The following is a 16,907-nucleotide window of genomic DNA, read 5'->3' on the forward strand; positions in this document are numbered from 1 at the left end:
AATGGATGCACAACATTTTCCGTTTTATGTTATTTTATCGAATTACATCGTATGATCTATCAGAATGAAGATCACAACGTTCGACAGATTAGGTTTCGTGCTTGTATAAAGATGCGTCTGTAAAAGAAAGATACTTTTCCGACAACCTGATACTTAGGTTCCGTTTCTTTAATCGTATCGACACAAGAATATGAATTTGCATAAACATTCGCAGTCTATTCATGAGGATGAAATTTCGATACCTTTCGTATGGTTCTTCAGTGCTGTACACGACAGTGTAGTGTTATAAACGCAGTTGCGTTTGACTTTGGAAGAACGATGCAAGAAGAATGTAAGTTCGTAACGAAATTAAGGAAATACATCTGTATAGCATTGTCGTGTTATTCGACAACGTATATGCTTTGTTTTCTCATTAACGTTTTGCTCCTTATACTTTACTACGGTGATGAATGAATGGTTGTAAGAATAATTGTCTGGTAATCAGTGGATCTTAGCATTTCGATACAGATATCTGTCCGTCGAGTAAAGCCCTTATCTACTTTGAATCACTTCACTCGATCAAGTGTGCTCTACCTTTAGGATTGCAGAGGAGGTGAACGTATTACGTATACTAATTTTAGCTTCTCGTAGGATTGTAAGAGGTTTGTTAAATGTATCGGTTAAAAGTATCAATGGTTCCTCGATCGTAGACAATAAAAGCAGCGTTCAAGCGTTCTTCCTGTTGAATAAAAGAAAAAATATACTTGAAGCTGTGTAGAGCGAAAGAAAAACGATAGGAAGCAGGATTGTTTCGAATTTTCTTACGTAATATCGATCGTCGAACAAACCGTAGTCTCTCCACCCACGCGCTGGATCGCGTACACCGCGAAAAGTGTTACAACACTTGTGCAGAATCGAATATATTGGCGAGGGACGCGTTATACGAGAGTATTCTATAACACGGCGAGGCAGGCGAGGCCGTTCATTCATTCATTTGGTCGAGCTAGGTCTGCTGGATCCAAATTATTGGAACATTAGCATGATTGAAGTAAGTTGGGCTCGGCCGGATCGCGTGATCGATTTTGTGCATGCGTCTTCTGCGACGCTTGAAAACCCGCGGTTGCGTCAAATTAACGCCGCTGGAATTTACATCGAGATCAGATTTATCAAATCCGTTCGAAGTAGAAATTGACATTATAACGACGACAAATGAAAACTCGAGTCTTGTCTATGTATAAACCAATGAACATTTAAATAAGAGTATTTAACGCGAATAAAACTATAAACGCGAAACGAAACGATATTATAAAAGAAATTCGATCGGTTTCGTTTTAAACATATTTTATTCGACTGTATATTTACAGTGTACATAATCATCGTCGCCACGTTACATACGGTACATCCGATTTCGAGTTAAATGGGTAACTGTTTACTACAGGATGTAATTCCGTGCAAGATTCAAAGCGATCAGTCCGTTTCAATGAAATCTCAGTTCATATCTGTACGCCTCGATCGTTGGCGTTAAAATGCATAGTTAGCATTTTTATCCTTCGAAGGCTATCTTAGTCTTCCGGTCTTTTTTCTTATCAAAGTCCGAGGAATGCAACGAGGTAGTTGAGAAAATCCGAGATATCTCGTTATTCTTCCGACTGTTTTCCTGTCGATACAGTACGCGGCGTTGTATCATCCGCGAAATGAATCCAAGCGAAAGGTACGCGTTGCTGCAAGCAACGCGCGAACAACGGCGCAATCCTGAACAAGCGAGTCTTTGCTTTTTCGCCGACTCTTGCATCGGTACGTTCGTGTTGCAAAACCTTTGGCTTTTTTTATTTGATAAAGTTTTATTGATTTGTTTACAGCTTTAAGTGGAAGCAGATGAAGAGGTTGAATTAGATAACTCCTTGTTTATTGTGCAGCGTATCGATAAAAATTACATCAGACGTTCTTATTCAAAAGAATTATTTGGCAAACTTAAATCGATCAGATCTTTTATCCAGCTTTCTAATAATTATAATCTTACGAATATTCGAAGCACTGCATTTTTTTTCTTTTTTCTTTTTAAATATTCTTTCTATAATAACGATATTCGTTGGTTGCCTTCGTAAAGGGATGTTTCACTTGAGAAAAAATTGAAACCGACGGAAATATACTTGGCGACGTGTTCTCGATCGATATTTTCCATTGCTCTTTGAATATTCAGAACTTAAGCACCGATATACCGGTGACTCATGCACCCTCCTTAATTAATAATCGTTAACTCAAAACGCGTTGCGTTTAACGAGTCACGATAAAAATCAATCGGCTTCACAGAACGCGCGAATTTTCGTTCGAATTTCATCGCCTCTGAAGCTTCTGCATAGGTGAACAGCCTAAAAATATGCAATCTTTGCGAGACTTATTTTTCATCTTGCTGTATCCTTACGTGTGTATAATAGATGATTAGATCTGCGCGTAGATTTGCAACGTTTTAACGTGTCGTTCGCGACACGATAGTTACTCCTAATTAATATTTTTTGAATGCACATCTTCGATCACTGCGTTATTGCACGTAACTTTCTATTCCATGCACGATAAATTTGTTGCATAAATATTTCGCAAATCGAAAATTAGGGAAAAACATTGCTTCGCAATTGATCGTAACATTCGTGTTTTCCAACTGAACACAATATATTACTTCGATAAAATTCGCGAACCGCAAGACTAGCAATTTTACTTAACTCTTTCACTGGGAAAAATTATTAACATATACAATCATTATTATAGTGGCCGTTAAATGTTTCTTCATAAAGCCACTTCGATTAGAATCTCCTTTCTTCGTGGTAGTTATAGTCGGGATAACGATCAGTTTATCGATATCCATAATAATTTACGAAAGTACGGTTTAAGGAAAGTACGGTTTCGAAGAAATTCTTTTCATTGGCATTAGAATGCCAAAAACTTGTAGAGCGAGTAGAAGTTTACGTCGTTTCTCTTCTCATTTGTTGAACTATTTTTTTTTTTCTAGCTTTTATCGTTATACCTTTTCTTCTCGTTTTTTCTTTTTTTTTTTTCTTTTTTAAGTGGTCGGTTGTAATTCGACCAAAGTACAGCGAGCTTGGATTAACATCGAAATCGTGTAACGATCCAGTTTACTTTAATTATATGACTGCACTATTGTAATGGTTATCTTCTCGCAGAGATTTTAGGCATTTAAAATAAACGTGCAACGATACATACAACAAAAAGTAGATAATTCTACTGATACTATGAAGTATTATGTTACGCGAAATATTAAAGAAGTACTAAACATAGTAGCTTCTTAACTTTGGTACCGTAATTACTCTTTAACACAGACGATAATCTCTGCGCGAAACGAACCTTTATTACGAAAACGTTTCCCTCACGATTTTTACGAATCCATCCTGCGTGAACGCGGCCCAACGAAGTTCATAAAACGTTTCACGAATACATTTTATAGGAATTAAAACGATCACAATGTTACGCATTAACGCTGTGAAATACTACCGTCGTTACAGTGTTTGTCGTATCAAATGAATTTTAAAGGACCTCGTCTTGCAACGCGAAATATCCGCGTCATGTAGCTCTAATGATTGGAAGTATGTAGTATGCACTAATGTACCGCACTATGGATACATCGTTCCGACATTTTGATAACGAATTTTTGTTAAATATTGTCTCGTTTGAATACACGTGAACGCAATTCGTCCTATAATATTTAATCACAGTAACAAGAATAAAAGTTTAGACATCTAATTTAGTCGGGCTACGTTTTCGATTTCGATCGATCTATACAAAACTGTAGAGAATCAAAGGAGAAAAAGTAAGTGACAGTATCCATTGCATCGTCATTCGTAAAGCATTTCAATATCGAATTTACTTAGGAGAAAAAAAAAAAAAAAGGAAAAGAACCCTATTTGATTTTTAACTAGTTTGAACTAAACTATACACCTACATAACTACAAAATAATTGGCTAATATAGCTGTTAAACAATAGCGTGTTCAGCAATGTTGCATGATTGCAATATTATGAAATTGGACTTTTATTCACTAGACAGAAATATTGCTGTATTACCGTTACCTATACAAATTAAATAAATATAATTCTATATCTGCAGTGCTATATAGAATGTTTTACCCTAAGCTACTGTTCTTGGTACAGCCTTAGTTTCACGTAGTTACAAAAAATAATGCTCTGTTATCTTTAAAGGAACTCCCTGCTGAAATAGTAATAATTTGTTTGAAATATTTGCTGGAATACTTTACACTTTTGATCCCGTCTTATCGTAACTCCTTTGAAATCTCTTATGATCTTTCCTATATTTCTCGATCGTTAAATCTGCATTATCCGTGCTCGATAAGCTTAACGCGACAGGGTCTAAACTCGCTGCAAGTTTTAAATAAGTTTCCTCCATTTCTTTAGTGATCTTTACTTCGTAATCAAAATCCATAGGATTTGCTTTCTTCGAAATTTTAGGCAAACCTTTGTCCTCTTCCATTGGAACATCGAAAGATATTAAATCTTTCTCCTTTTCTATAACAGAGTTATTTACAGCCAATGAAAAATTATTTACATCATTATTTAAATTTCCTTCTTCAAACTCTTGGACGTTCATCACTAAATCCTTGCATTTGTTTTCCAGTGAATTCTCGTATAGTTCTCGATTGTTTTCGATCGATTTGCACTTCGTGTGTGACTTGTCTAAATATGTTAACGAAAGACTTTTGTCCATTATATTTTCATTAGGCTTTAACTCCGTGTAATTTGACCCAGAATTATCCATGTGAACCGAGGATTGAACCCATTCAGCTACTCTTTGCAGTTGGTTATTGTCATGCAACAACATAGGAGTACTTTCTTCGCTACTGGTTGAAATTGTTCTTTCAGATCCAGACCGAGACAATTTCTTCGAATGAACTAAAGCGGTATTTGGTTTATTATTTCCACTAGTGTATAATACAGTTTTATAATGTCCAGCATTATCTAGGAGAATATTCTTCGATCCAGGTGTTACCCTTACGAGACAATTCCTTGGACCAGTTATTCTGTTCTGAGTATTAGATTTCAAATTACTAACATTATGCAAACGCAGTCCAGTTAATTGAGCGACATCACTAGAGCTACTGGAAGGATCGGAAGTTGAAATTACAATACTATCGCTACTAAAACTTGGGCTGGTGGCTACTTCCACTTGTCCAGAATCATTCTGTTGTGTAACGCTATCAATATTCTTGACTTCTATTAAAGTTAATTGCGTCGGATGATGAGTTTCTTGAGCTGATCTATCATTTTTCCAGATCCTGTCGTTAATTATATCGATCTCCATGTCACTGTTAACTTTGTCCTTACTTTCTTTCGTTTTATTCTGTGACTTTAATTTCGTCCACTCGTTTTTCCATAATCTATCATTAATAATATCAATCTGACTCGGTTCTTTTCTATCAAAGTAGTTTTTATAATTTTCAGGAACTATGTGACTACAATTAGAAGATTCCTTGTCTAATTTATTCCAAGAATACGAACTGAATTTGCCATCGATTTGTAACTCACACTTTTTATTCAGTTTCGTTTGCTTTCCTTTGTCAATATTTATTTTACCATTAACGCATGTATCGCCTGTTTTGTGAGTTATCATCTGTTTAATCGTGTTCTCGTTCTGATTTTGAAATACACTTTGGTGTTGCGGATCGCTACGGCGTATTGAATTTTTCTTATTAAAATTAACTTTCATATTAACATTTACACGACCATCTTCCTTTAAACCATCTATAATTTTAGCATTCCTACTTAAAAATTTGTCTCTTGTGGATAGCTGTTGGTGATTACTAATCTTTGTACAATTGTTCTGATAGTGTACTTTACTGCTAACGCTTTCATTTCCTTCGTGGTAAACTACATGCACCAAAGAGTTTTGACTGCCTTTGTTTTGGCAACTTTTGTCGATATTTTTCAAATTATCAGAGTGTTCCTCTATATTTTGTGCATAGTTCATTGTACATTCATTACAAGAAAAAACATTTGGCATATTAGTTTGTGTTTCAGCATCAACCATTAAAATACTTCTGTGACAAGTACATGTGTCACAATGTTTACCAAATACTCTCTCTTTCTCTCGATCTTCTAAAACTTTTGCCATTATTGCTGCAGAGACGACATCCACTGGTGGCTTGGATTCATCTGTATCATCATCGCTATTGTTTTCAACTACAGGCTTAGTTACATTATATACCATTGCTGTTGGGGGAAACGTTGAAATCGGTACTGTAATACTTTTCATGTCAGCAGGTGCAGTATCATTGGAATGTTTCTTTTGTGCAATATATGTCCTAACTTTGGCTTGTACCTCGGAGGGCAGCTGAAATAAATTGATTTTTAAGTATTTTTTTCATATTTGAAATTAACTATTTCACAGTGTAATAAGTATAACTTACAGAATCATATTTTTGTCCGACAAAATTAGAAGGTTTACACTGAAGAAGTTGTATTGCCAAATTTACATCATTCCGATATTTTTCCTAAAATAAGATATTATTTACAGCACCTTTATTCATAATACATTCTAAAGGAACCATCAAAATTTTGTACTTAAAACATACATTATCTTGGGTTAGACGATGTATTGTGTAATTTGCATCGGCTAATCTATGAGATAAAGTTGCAATATCCTTAGTAAATGCACTTTTCTCTGTTTCACATTTATCTACAATCCTTAATAATTTATCCTCAAGATTTTGATTTACTTTCTGAACACGTTTGTGAGCTTCGTGTAATCTTGAATACTTCTCTTGCCAAATTAAAAGTTCCTCCTTCATGGAAGCTAGTTCTCCATTTGGAAACTTATCAGCTTCGTTTAGGAATTGTGTCTCCATTGTTACAATGTGATTATCTTTTTCCACTAAACGTTGGCGCAAATTTTCTATTTCTACATGTAAGTGCATTTCTCCATGTTGCTGATCATTTTGATCGCAGCTCACACATTTGCACCCACATTCCTGAAATGGATAATTGGCAAAAATAATGTTCACATATGGTACTTAATAATACTATTATAAAAAAGAGATTAAAGATCAATTAAGTATACCTGAATACTAATTACACTTAAGTATTACAAATTTATTTTTTCCTAACTGTAACTATGTTATTAGTTATTATTTGTTTGATTAAAATCAATACTGATAAAAATTTTAAGATTTGATAATTTAATCATATGGTTTTATCCAAATATTAATTATTATTACATATGTGTAATACCTAGTTTCTATTAACATACATACCTTACATTTTTCAGCCATCATGTAATGTACAAATTATATTAAAAACACTGAAAAAATATTTATGAATAGCGAGACTTCGAAATTGGAGCCTCATAACCCTGTCGTTTAATTCGAACAGAAATATGGATAGTTTGTACACGTTCCAACGTAATTTATTATCCTATAACATAGTCAACTACTATGGCAAACTATGTGATAAGAGTCGTTTTTATGAAACAACCAATGTTTAATAAAATATCATTGCGATTAGCTTCGAAATGACAGATTGCAAAGTTCTCTGTCGTCTGCCACACATCTAACACATCAAAGTAATTCAATCGTCATCTTCAAGTAACTAAGTTACAGATGTTTTTAATTGTCTTTATGGCGCTACTACATTACTTTCACTACTTTTTATAATGTATCATAAATTTATTTGAAGAAAAGAAAACAGTTATCGAATGAAAAGGAAAATTTAGAGAGATACTTCCAATAATGAAAATCGTACTTAACAAACTATTTATGAATAACCAATAGAACAACTCAGAAAACATACACATTTCTTATTGGATGTCAAGATATAGCCATCTTATCTATTGAATAAACGCGGAAAAATAATAGAGATTAATGCAATTTTTTAAACTTAGTAGTTTTTGCCTGTACCTGAAATATATACGTTGAAAGTATTAATAAAATGGATTTTGAAAAATAAGAGACATTTAATTTGCAGAAATATTTATTAAGTGTTTGTTATATCTCATATATAATGTTTGTAATCATACAAATGTTAATGATAATAATATAACAATATGTTTCGTATAATATTCGAAAAAATAATAGACGTTACAAAATATTATTTTCTCATTTACAAAAAAATGCATTGTGTAATTTTAAATCGGCATTAAACAAAAACCAAAAATTAATAAAGACGAAATGAAAACAATTTCTATTTCATTATATCCGAAAAGCCAACACATTACCTATAAAATAATAGAGTAAAAATTAATTTGTAATTAATAATACGGTTTTATTATGATTCCTTATGTTTTTCTAGTACAGATACGAATCTTCCTAGAATATTTTGAAATTTCATTCATTATTGATTAATAATTTTAGAAATTTTGACTGTAATGGTAAAAGTAAAGAGGTTGTACAATTAATGATGTATAAGTATTTTGCTTGAATGTCTAATATAGTTTTTATTAGATAACACGAAACAAAATATTGAACAGATATATATATTTAAAGTTATGAAAAAATGCGAAGATCAATGTGGTTGTAGAACAGGATTATAATTATCATTGCATAATTATGCAAGAAGTAGATTTATAACATATGACACAGCAGTGATAGAATATATGCATATGTTTATATAGTGCCTTACCCTACAATCGAAATGATCCAAACATTAAAGCCTAATATCAAACCTGTTTTCCTTCTTGGATACATTGTTTCTACACGATTGTAAAGTACAGTCTCATAGACGATAATAGAATGTACAACAATGAAATGTTAAAATTTTTCTCTAGGTATTGAATATACAAAAAAAAAAGTATTTCAAATTGAAATCTTCGATTTTTTCTTTAATATTGTGTAAATTTCTTTTGTTTTTTTTTTTAACAATCTGAAGAACTTCAATTTTTTACGCCAAAGCACTATATTCACTTGTCAATGTTAATGCCTAGCTATAATGTATTTACTTAAGAAGATACAGATATAAAAGAATTTTTTATATAAAAGGGAATATTTTTTTGCCTAAAATCTTTGTAATTTTTTTTTTCTTGTCAAGAATGCAAATGTACATTAATACTACGTGTTTTATCACATGTTAGTTGAATATAGATTTTTTATCAAAAAATTGTTTCTGAATATTTTCTATTATTTGAATATGTTTATTGTATGGAGCATAAAGTGTATCTTTTCTTTTTTTTTTAATATATGAACACAATTAAAAAGTTTGGAACATTTCAAATGTTGAGCATCATATATATTAATAAAAGAATATGTCCGAATGCAACATTGCTTAACTCTACATATACATTATAATATCTATATAGAATTTTTATACCTTTCATAACAACAAAATGACTCTTCTGAATAAGTTTTAACAAATTGAACACAAGATTTACCTACAATACAGCAAATTTCATGCATATATTAAACAATGCTAAATGTTGAACATGAAAGTTGCAAAATTTATACTACATATTTGATTAAAATTCCTTAACACAGTCTGCTCAATAATATTCATGTTGTATCTGGTTATATCTTTAGAAATTTATCTAAATGTATCTAGCAACAATATTCAAATTTGTGTCATCAAATAGATTTATATTATGTAGTGGATAATAATACCTATCCTATCTGATTTAAATTTTTCACATTTCCGTCAATTTTGTGTTTTAGAATATAAACGAAAAGTTCATAAAATGTTTTAACCATATAAATTAATAATGTACTAATAAAATACACTGCATACTGCATTTTACATACAATGTTAATTCACTCTTAAAAGTAATTCTCACATTAAAATTGCATAAATAAAGTGAAAGTTACCTTTATGAATAACTCTATGTTACAACATAAATTGAACAAAATTGCATACTTTAAATATGTATGATATTAAAACGTTCGCGTATGTGTGAAAGGTTCAAAAACCAAACACTAGTAGTGTTTAAATATAAAAATTAAAGAATATTATTTTGTTACATCTATAAATATAGTAATATGTACATTTACACAAATATATCTGAATGAAACAATTGTAGGTAAACAGCGAGATGCAAAAATAGTAAACTATTGTAACACTCAAAATACTGTATGAAGTAATAATTAGGAGGCTTATTTATTTGATTTGGTTTTTGAGTCCTTCATACATAGATAATTCCCAAATATGAATCAAACATATATTTATGTTGTTAACAAAGCAAGAGCATAAATTACTATGATGTTATCAATTGTCTACAATATACAAGAATTGAATTGAATGTACACATTTGCATTAGTACAATAGAATTAAAGTTCCAACTGTGATAAGTTATAGATCTACTAACATCAATGATGTATATTCTTAAATGCTAAGTTTTAGTAGTTTTACTTAAAAGCAATAAGCTCAATATATTTTCATGTAGAGCATGATTAAAATAAATCATCATTTTTGTAAGTGTACGTTAATTATGAAATTCATGCACTTGTTAATAATCTTCTAACATAAATGATTATTAATAGAATCTCTACTGGAGGCAGTATGTATTATATAACAGGTATGATGTGCCTTTAAAGCGAAAATATACTAAATTTCTTTGCACCACAGACCTGCAAATTCTGAAGCGACATTGTTTCTCTCTGTTTGTTAACGCAATATAATAATATACAGTAAAAGTTGATTTGAACTTGTCAAACGTCATTCTCAAATCAGTGTTACTAGAATTTCAAAGCTTACATGTTTTGTCAATATTGTTATAGAGTATTACTATCTTAACAAGTTGATAGATCATATTTTCTAAATTCTCTATTTTTTCTTTGCTATAACAATACTGAAAAATAAGGCGAACTTTGAAGCTCCAGTTATCGTGAATACACTACATATATACACATGACAGAAAAGAATTTCCTTTGAAACTCTTTATCTCTATTACATGACAGAATTTCAAATATGAAATGTTATTTAATGAACTGAGATCGCCTGTATAAGGCATTAAAATTTATTACATATAATTTAAAGAAGAATTGTATTCAATTTAAGAAATTCACTTAAAATCAATACTGCTTCCTCTCGAAATACCTACAATCTATCTCCTACTAAATCCTTTTTTCGAGGATTAATCAGAAAGAGTGCCACAAATGATATGACATTTATCTTTTTTACGTCTTACACACCAATGACTTAATTCATTATAATTAAATTCTGACTAATCTAATATTTTACAAGCAACCTTGCATCCGGAATTAAACATCTATCATTCAATTAATTATTTATGTATAACATGTAATAATGCAACATTTCTCATCATAAAAAATCGTAAGCCTTAGTCGTAATTCGAACAAGGTCATTTGTAATTACAGAATGGATAATTCTCGTCATTGAAATGTTAATAAACCTGTTCCTAATACAAAGACGTTCATATTGAAATGTAAATAATAGTCTTACTAATAACAATATATTTTTAGAATTGCTATAAATGTCATGTAGTTTTACATCAAAACATAAAATTTTTAAATTGGTAAAAAAATGTTGTAATCTTATTTATAAAAAGGAACAGATTTCTTAACTACTTTCATAAGGAGGGATTCTTTATACTTTAAGAGCAGCTTTGGGAGACCAATGATGGAACCGGGTAGGTCCTGTAGGGTAGGATGGTGGATGAATCCATTTGTTTCCTCTGTGACCCATAAAAGGAGGTGGAGATGGACCACCCAAAAAATGAGGAGGCATAATGTTATACCATGGTTGACTTATTGGATGAGGACCATAGCCCATACTGAAGGAGTGACCAAACCAGGAACGGTTTCTATTTAGGTGCAATCTCGGGCTGTTTAGATTGCGTTTCCTACCTGTACCATTATTGCTATGCTGTTGATTTTGATTAGCAGAGCTTAGTGGTTTTGATTTTTGTTGCTGATCTGTATTACTAGTCAAAGGGGATTTCTGTAAGACATAAAAATATATTATTTCTTATTTAATTTTTTTAATTACTTTTCTTATCTCTTATTATTAAGAGAAAAAAAATATAGATATGTACATAGGAACATATATTAACCTGTATCTTAGTCGGCCCCTCAGATTGTTTATTTTCCTTTTCTAATCCTTCATTTCCTTGAAAAATTGGTACAGTATTTTCCTTATCGTCAAATGATGCCAATGTACAATATGACCCTTTGCTCTCTCCAAATCGGCAGCAAACTTCATTGGGATCAACCCAAAGCGTTAATTCTACTGGTAATGATAGATCTTCGTATTTTACTCCAGCAGCATTGGCAGCACTCTCCAAAGTTGCATCCCTCCGATTATGACCATTTACACGAATACAACGATAACCTTGGCCTTTGAATGGCTTGTCAGGAAACCAATGATTTTTAAAACGTTCCGTCAACAATTCCACCAAACGTCGTTTAAAACATTCCAATTGATCAGGACTAAATTTTTCGTTTTTTTCTATCAGCTGTACTAAGAATAGTACTGCTGCAGTAATCTCGTTGCGCATGTTGTCTTTGTCGTGTACCAAGTTTATAATTTGCAGATGAAATTCTCCTTTGATGCTGTGATACAATATTCTTGAAAACTAAAGTATCATTTGCTGAAGCTGATGTGGAGCACATAGAGCCCTTCTGCACCGCAGCAATGCCTAAATTTTGTATGATCTATGATGTTTTTCTTTTATTTTTGTTTGGAAAACAGCTTTTGCTAAGCTATTTTAATGTTACTTTCACATGCGCAGTTTATTCCAATTATTTTTTATTATTCCTACCTGAAATTACATAAAAGATTATTAATAACAAATCATTCAAAAGTTCAATGTTTTATAAGTTTATATCCACTTATATTCTATAAAACTAAGCTCACATATGTGTCTATAAAAATCTTGTTTGTTTGTTTTTCTAATGGCCAAATGGGAAAAAACATTTAAACAAGTAAATTTTGATTATATTAAGTACGCATGACTTGTTGCATTATATTATAGATATGTATATAGACACACAAAACGACTGATTTCGTTTCACAGTAGAACTACACAACAATATGTTATGAGTATTAATTAGGTTATGAACCATAATAACTCAGGTTAGGAAAATCATTTAAAGAAACAATATTGACGAATTACACCGCAATCACGACGATTAATAATCAGAAACAAGGCAAACGGCACCATTGTAAGGTACATCAAATTTGAAAAAACGATTGTTTCGAAATAATGAGCACAACGAATTATGCCAGCTCATTCTTGTCGTACCAGGTCGTGCCGTGAGCGATTGTTCCTGAAATACCACAACTCACAGTCTTGGTGATTATTTATTTATCATAATATTTCACTGCTGCCGCGTATACTTTCGTTTGATATATATAAAGATTTAGTACTAATATTAAATTGACCTCTTACAATTCAGTGATGAAAATTCCGTGTTTCTGGTGAAACTACTACGTCTTCTCTCTCTTTAAATAAACGTACTCGACCCAACACGTGTTACGTTGCATCAATGTCCATGAAGTATGTAAAAAAATATAGACCTTCGATAGTTGCTCCTATTTGTAATATTACAGATATAGAAAAATAATTTTAAAAACATCAGATTATAACTTACACTCTTAATATAAGATCCTAAGACAGGATCCTATATGTTTTGAAAGAAATTTAATTTATATAAAAAGTGATTTGTCTTCATTAATTCGTGTATAGATTTGGGATTGTTAATTTCAGTTCTTAAAGATTTTTTACACAGAAACTAGAAACCTGAACGAAATTTATTAAAGTTCTAAACGTTTTAAGCTTTTATTATTAATAGTGAATGTAAAAAGTGACAAAAATGTTAGTCAAATGAAAAAATTTTAAAACATTCCTAAACCTATCAAAATTCAATTCGTAGCTTACTTCTCAACTCAACCTACCAGGATAAATACTGAAAATAATCTGTAACGCCCTCACACATTACTCATAGTAAAATTTTGTATTTACACACGTATTGCTTTCAAGATGGCCGATATAAGTAGAAGTTTTCCAAACATTTTAATAACAGGTAAATTTAATAACCACTGTTTTTCTAAAATAAGTAAATACAATAGCTGCTTCTAAAATTTGTTCATTAAGAAATTAAATAAAATGAAATAACAAACTCTTCGTATTTAGGTACACCTGGGGTAGGAAAAAGTTTACTGTCTCGTATTTTATGTCGAAAAACTGGATTAACTTGCATTGAGGTTAGCGATTTTGCTATTGAAAAAGGCTGCCTGATAGAATATGATGAAGTATATGAGTGTCCTATTTTAGACGAGGAAAAGGTAATTTATAAAAGAAATTTTAATGAAATATTTATGAATACTATATTTTTCAATCGCAGTTATTGGATGAAATGGAAGACCTTATATGTCAAGGTGGAATGATAGTTGATTATCATGGGTGTGATTTTTTCCCTCACAACTGGTTTGACATTGTTTTTGTGTTAAGGACAAACAATACCATTTTGTATGATCGCTTGAAGCAAAGGGGCTATACAGGAAGAAAGTTGGATGATAATATACAGTGTGAAATATTTCAAATTATTCTTGAACAGGCAAGAACAACTTTTGAGGGAGAAATAATTCACGAACTGGCAAGTGATAACATAAATCAAATAACAGACAATGTAAATAGAATATGTCGATGGATCAACCAGTGGAAATTGGATAATCAAGAAGAATAATTTAACTCTATAAGTCTTGTTATTTTATTTTTTATACAATAGTGCCTTTATTTTACTATTTTAACACATATTGTTTTACAAGGTTACAGAATAATATTGTTTAGTACAAAAACAATAAACAGACAAAGATAGTGTAATATTATTCAAATATTAATAAATAAAGATTTAAGCATAGAATAAAATGTTTATACTTATAAATTACAACATACATTTCACATTAAAATGTAAAATAAAAATTAATGTATATGTTACACTACAAATGTTTTATATGATACTAAAAATTATGTTCATTCTATTATACCTAGATCATGCTTTAATTTTCTTAATTTGGTATTTATACTATCATAATATTTCATTCGTATAAGAAGTGATTCTGCCTTTTTGATATTTTTCTGTCGAAATGCATCTGCTACTTCCCTATATGAAAAATGTGTTTATTAGTTAGTTTGAAAATAATGGATTCATTTTTCAGTGAAAAAAATATTACTTTGTTAAATTATTTAGCATAATTTCATTCTCTTGTACTAGCTTCTTTATTTTCTCTATGTCATCTCCAACATCTTCTATTTCTTCATTTTTCTCCATGATTTCCATTAAAAATTCTGCGTTCATATTGTCCGTTTCTTCCGATATTGTTATGTCATTTAATTTTAACATGTATAATCCTCTTTTTAGTGGATGTATTAATGTGCTATAAGCATTATTCACTAATGATGATAGGGTTTCAGAAAATTGCTTTTCTTTCTGTAGAAAAAAAATATTTTGAGATAAACATATTAGTATGTCTATTATAATCAGCACTGCACTTACCTCAGATTTGGTACCAAATTTATCAGGATGTAACAGTTTTTGGAGCTCCTTATACTTTTTTTGAATTTCCGTAACTTTAACGTCATAACTTTTCGGGACTCCTATTATATCGAAATAAGTTAAATTTTCAGGTGGTTCTTGTAATACTTTACATTTGGAGCAAAACAAGTCAGATTTATATACAAAATTGCAGTTCCAACATTTTGACAAACTATCACTTGAATATTGTGATACGTTTGTTAAAATTAAAGGAGAGATGTAATTTTTATCTACATAATACAAATGTAAATTTTGTTGCTGTTGTTTAAGATTTAGATACGAGACGTTATACTTTTTTATAAAATTAAAAAAAGATTTTCTGAAGTACATAATTTCGGCATAAGGTTATCATAACTTTATTATGTCTTGATATCGAAATAAACACTTATAAATACGTAAATTTTAATCAATGACAAAAGATTAACAATTAACAACATTAAATATTTGTTAATTGTATAAACTATAAATGATTTGATATTATAAGAGAAATCTATTTATTAGGTTGTAAAATATCACGTCAGGTTATATAGTTCGTGGTTCGAATTAGTATCAATAAGGAGGTAGTGTTCCAAATAAAGTTTCAGTTATAAATTAAAAGTAAACATATTATGCGAACATGCCGACGTACGAAATGCCATTATTAGTACGAATAGCAAACAAGGTATCATATTAATTCGTAATACGTTTTACAAGATACATTTAATATATTTCTTAACCTCGAAATAAATTTTTTACGTTATAATTAACAATTAAAATGACAAATTATATTTGTAGGTACAATATGCATCTGTCTTGAAGAATGTGGCAAATTCTATATTTGAGACAGGTGGATTTATTAGAAAAATTGAAAATTGGGGTGATAAGCAACTTCCATGCGTAGCATCTGCTCATGGTAGAACTAATACACACGCTAGGTAGGTATTTACAATTATTTTCTTTTGTACATTTAAATAATATGTCTTAATCAGATAATCCTTATTATATTCAGACATTTCATGATTTGTTTTGATATGCCACCATCTCAAATTCGTAAACTCGAAGATGATTGTGGAAGAAATATAAGTATTATTAGAGCAAGTGTATATAAACAAAATATTGCACCTAAAAATATACAATGCACATGGGAAGAAGAAATGTTACCTCCACCTTATAGGTAAGTACTTTTAAACTTTAGATAACGTCTTTATATATTTTATCTGTAATAACTGTTTCATGTATATTTTTTATTTAACAGGCCCAGTGTGTTAAAACTTTTAGAACAAGCCAAGAAACATAAGCGGTACAAATCTCAATTCAAGTATAATTCTGGTCTTAATTATTATCCTTTCTTGAAATGAACGAATTGCTCGATCACGATACAATATACAATGTATATAAAATGTAAATAAAAATTTGGGCAAAGCCAAATAAGATGAAAATAATTTAGTAAATGT

General features: G+C 30.7%; 5 protein-coding genes across 8 annotated transcripts; 2 read left to right on the forward strand and 3 right to left on the reverse strand.

Annotated features, from left to right (window-relative positions):
* Positions 1–1,303: 1,303 nt before the first annotated feature.
* On the reverse strand, positions 1,304–7,715 carry LOC117153379 (uncharacterized). Its single transcript, XM_033327380.2, has 4 exons — positions 7,252–7,715; positions 6,574–6,969; positions 6,409–6,492; positions 1,304–6,332 (listed from the first exon to the last, which is right to left on the reverse strand). The coding sequence occupies exons 1-4, from the start codon at positions 7,270–7,272 to the stop codon at positions 4,239–4,241; spliced, it is 2,595 nt and encodes an 864-aa protein (XP_033183271.1). The 5' UTR covers positions 7,273–7,715; the 3' UTR covers positions 1,304–4,238.
* A 233-nt stretch (positions 7,716–7,948) lies between these two features.
* LOC117153458 (uncharacterized) lies at positions 7,949–13,478 on the reverse strand. 4 transcript variants are annotated; one of them, XM_033327570.2, is made up of 3 exons: positions 13,329–13,478; positions 11,991–12,698; positions 7,949–11,878 (listed from the first exon to the last, which is right to left on the reverse strand). In XM_033327570.2, the coding sequence occupies exons 2-3, from the start codon at positions 12,432–12,434 to the stop codon at positions 11,525–11,527; spliced, it is 798 nt and encodes a 265-aa protein (XP_033183461.1). In that variant the 5' UTR covers positions 12,435–12,698; positions 13,329–13,478; the 3' UTR covers positions 7,949–11,524. The 4 variants fall into 4 exon arrangements, with proteins under 4 accessions (XP_033183461.1, XP_033183628.1, XP_033183544.1 ...); XM_033327737.2 differs by having other exon boundaries at positions 13,322–13,431; XM_033327653.2 differs by lacking the exon at positions 13,329–13,478 and adding an exon at positions 13,182–13,313.
* Positions 13,479–13,812: 334 nt separating this feature from the next.
* Ak6 (adenylate kinase isoenzyme 6) lies at positions 13,813–14,807 on the forward strand. Its single transcript, XM_033328278.2, has 3 exons — positions 13,813–13,962; positions 14,073–14,224; positions 14,284–14,807. The coding sequence occupies exons 1-3, from the start codon at positions 13,920–13,922 to the stop codon at positions 14,623–14,625; spliced, it is 537 nt and encodes a 178-aa protein (XP_033184169.1). The 5' UTR covers positions 13,813–13,919; the 3' UTR covers positions 14,626–14,807.
* Hsc20 (iron-sulfur cluster co-chaperone protein HscB-like protein, mitochondrial) lies at positions 14,798–15,941 on the reverse strand. Its single transcript, XM_033327946.2, has 3 exons — positions 15,436–15,941; positions 15,113–15,369; positions 14,798–15,042 (listed from the first exon to the last, which is right to left on the reverse strand). Exons 1-3 carry the CDS (start codon positions 15,802–15,804, stop codon positions 14,913–14,915), a joined length of 756 nt encoding a protein of 251 aa, XP_033183837.2. The 5' UTR covers positions 15,805–15,941; the 3' UTR covers positions 14,798–14,912.
* Positions 15,942–15,963: 22 nt separating this feature from the next.
* On the forward strand, positions 15,964–16,895 carry mRpS6 (mitochondrial ribosomal protein S6). The gene is made up of 4 exons (XM_033328411.2): positions 15,964–16,135; positions 16,249–16,388; positions 16,463–16,627; positions 16,709–16,895. Exons 1-4 carry the CDS (start codon positions 16,091–16,093, stop codon positions 16,809–16,811), a joined length of 453 nt encoding a protein of 150 aa, XP_033184302.1. The 5' UTR covers positions 15,964–16,090; the 3' UTR covers positions 16,812–16,895.
* Positions 16,896–16,907: the final 12 nt, after the last annotated feature.

This window comes from Bombus vancouverensis, chromosome 7 (genome assembly GCF_051014615.1).
Source record: "Bombus vancouverensis nearcticus chromosome 7, iyBomVanc1_principal, whole genome shotgun sequence".
NCBI classification, from domain to species: Eukaryota; Metazoa; Arthropoda; class Insecta; order Hymenoptera; family Apidae; genus Bombus; species Bombus vancouverensis.

Coding starts and splice junctions, on each gene's coding strand:
- LOC117153379 (XM_033327380.2), bottom strand. CDS start 7,272: ATGATGGCTGAAAAATGTAAG. Junction 6,970..7,251: donor TGATGGCTGAAAAATGTAAG/GTATGTATGTTA, acceptor TATCCATTTCAG/GAATGTGGGTGCAAATGTGT. Junction 6,333..6,408: donor TCGGACAAAAATATGATTCT/GTAAGTTATACT, acceptor AATTTATTTCAG/CTGCCCTCCGAGGTACAAGC.
- LOC117153458 (XM_033327570.2), bottom strand. CDS start 12,434: ATGCGCAACGAGATTACTGCAGCAGTACTATTCTTAGTACAGCTGATA. Junction 11,879..11,990: donor AGGGGCCGACTAAGATACAG/GTTAATATATGT, acceptor TATGTCTTACAG/AAATCCCCTTTGACTAGTAA.
- Ak6 (XM_033328278.2), top strand. CDS start 13,920: ATGGCCGATATAAGTAGAAGTTTTCCAAACATTTTAATAACAG. Junction 13,963..14,072: donor TCCAAACATTTTAATAACAG/GTAAATTTAATA, acceptor CTTCGTATTTAG/GTACACCTGGGGTAGGAAAA. Junction 14,225..14,283: donor CTATTTTAGACGAGGAAAAG/GTAATTTATAAA, acceptor TTTCAATCGCAG/TTATTGGATGAAATGGAAGA.
- Hsc20 (XM_033327946.2), bottom strand. CDS start 15,804: ATGTACTTCAGAAAATCTTTTTTTAATTTTATAAAAAAGTATAACGTC. Junction 15,370..15,435: donor AATTTGGTACCAAATCTGAG/GTAAGTGCAGTG, acceptor TTTTTTCTACAG/AAAGAAAAGCAATTTTCTGA. Junction 15,043..15,112: donor ATGCTAAATAATTTAACAAA/GTAATATTTTTT, acceptor TTTTTCATATAG/GGAAGTAGCAGATGCATTTC.
- mRpS6 (XM_033328411.2), top strand. CDS start 16,091: ATGCCGACGTACGAAATGCCATTATTAGTACGAATAGCAAACAAG. Junction 16,389..16,462: donor AGAACTAATACACACGCTAG/GTAGGTATTTAC, acceptor TATTATATTCAG/ACATTTCATGATTTGTTTTG. Junction 16,628..16,708: donor ATGTTACCTCCACCTTATAG/GTAAGTACTTTT, acceptor TTTATTTAACAG/GCCCAGTGTGTTAAAACTTT.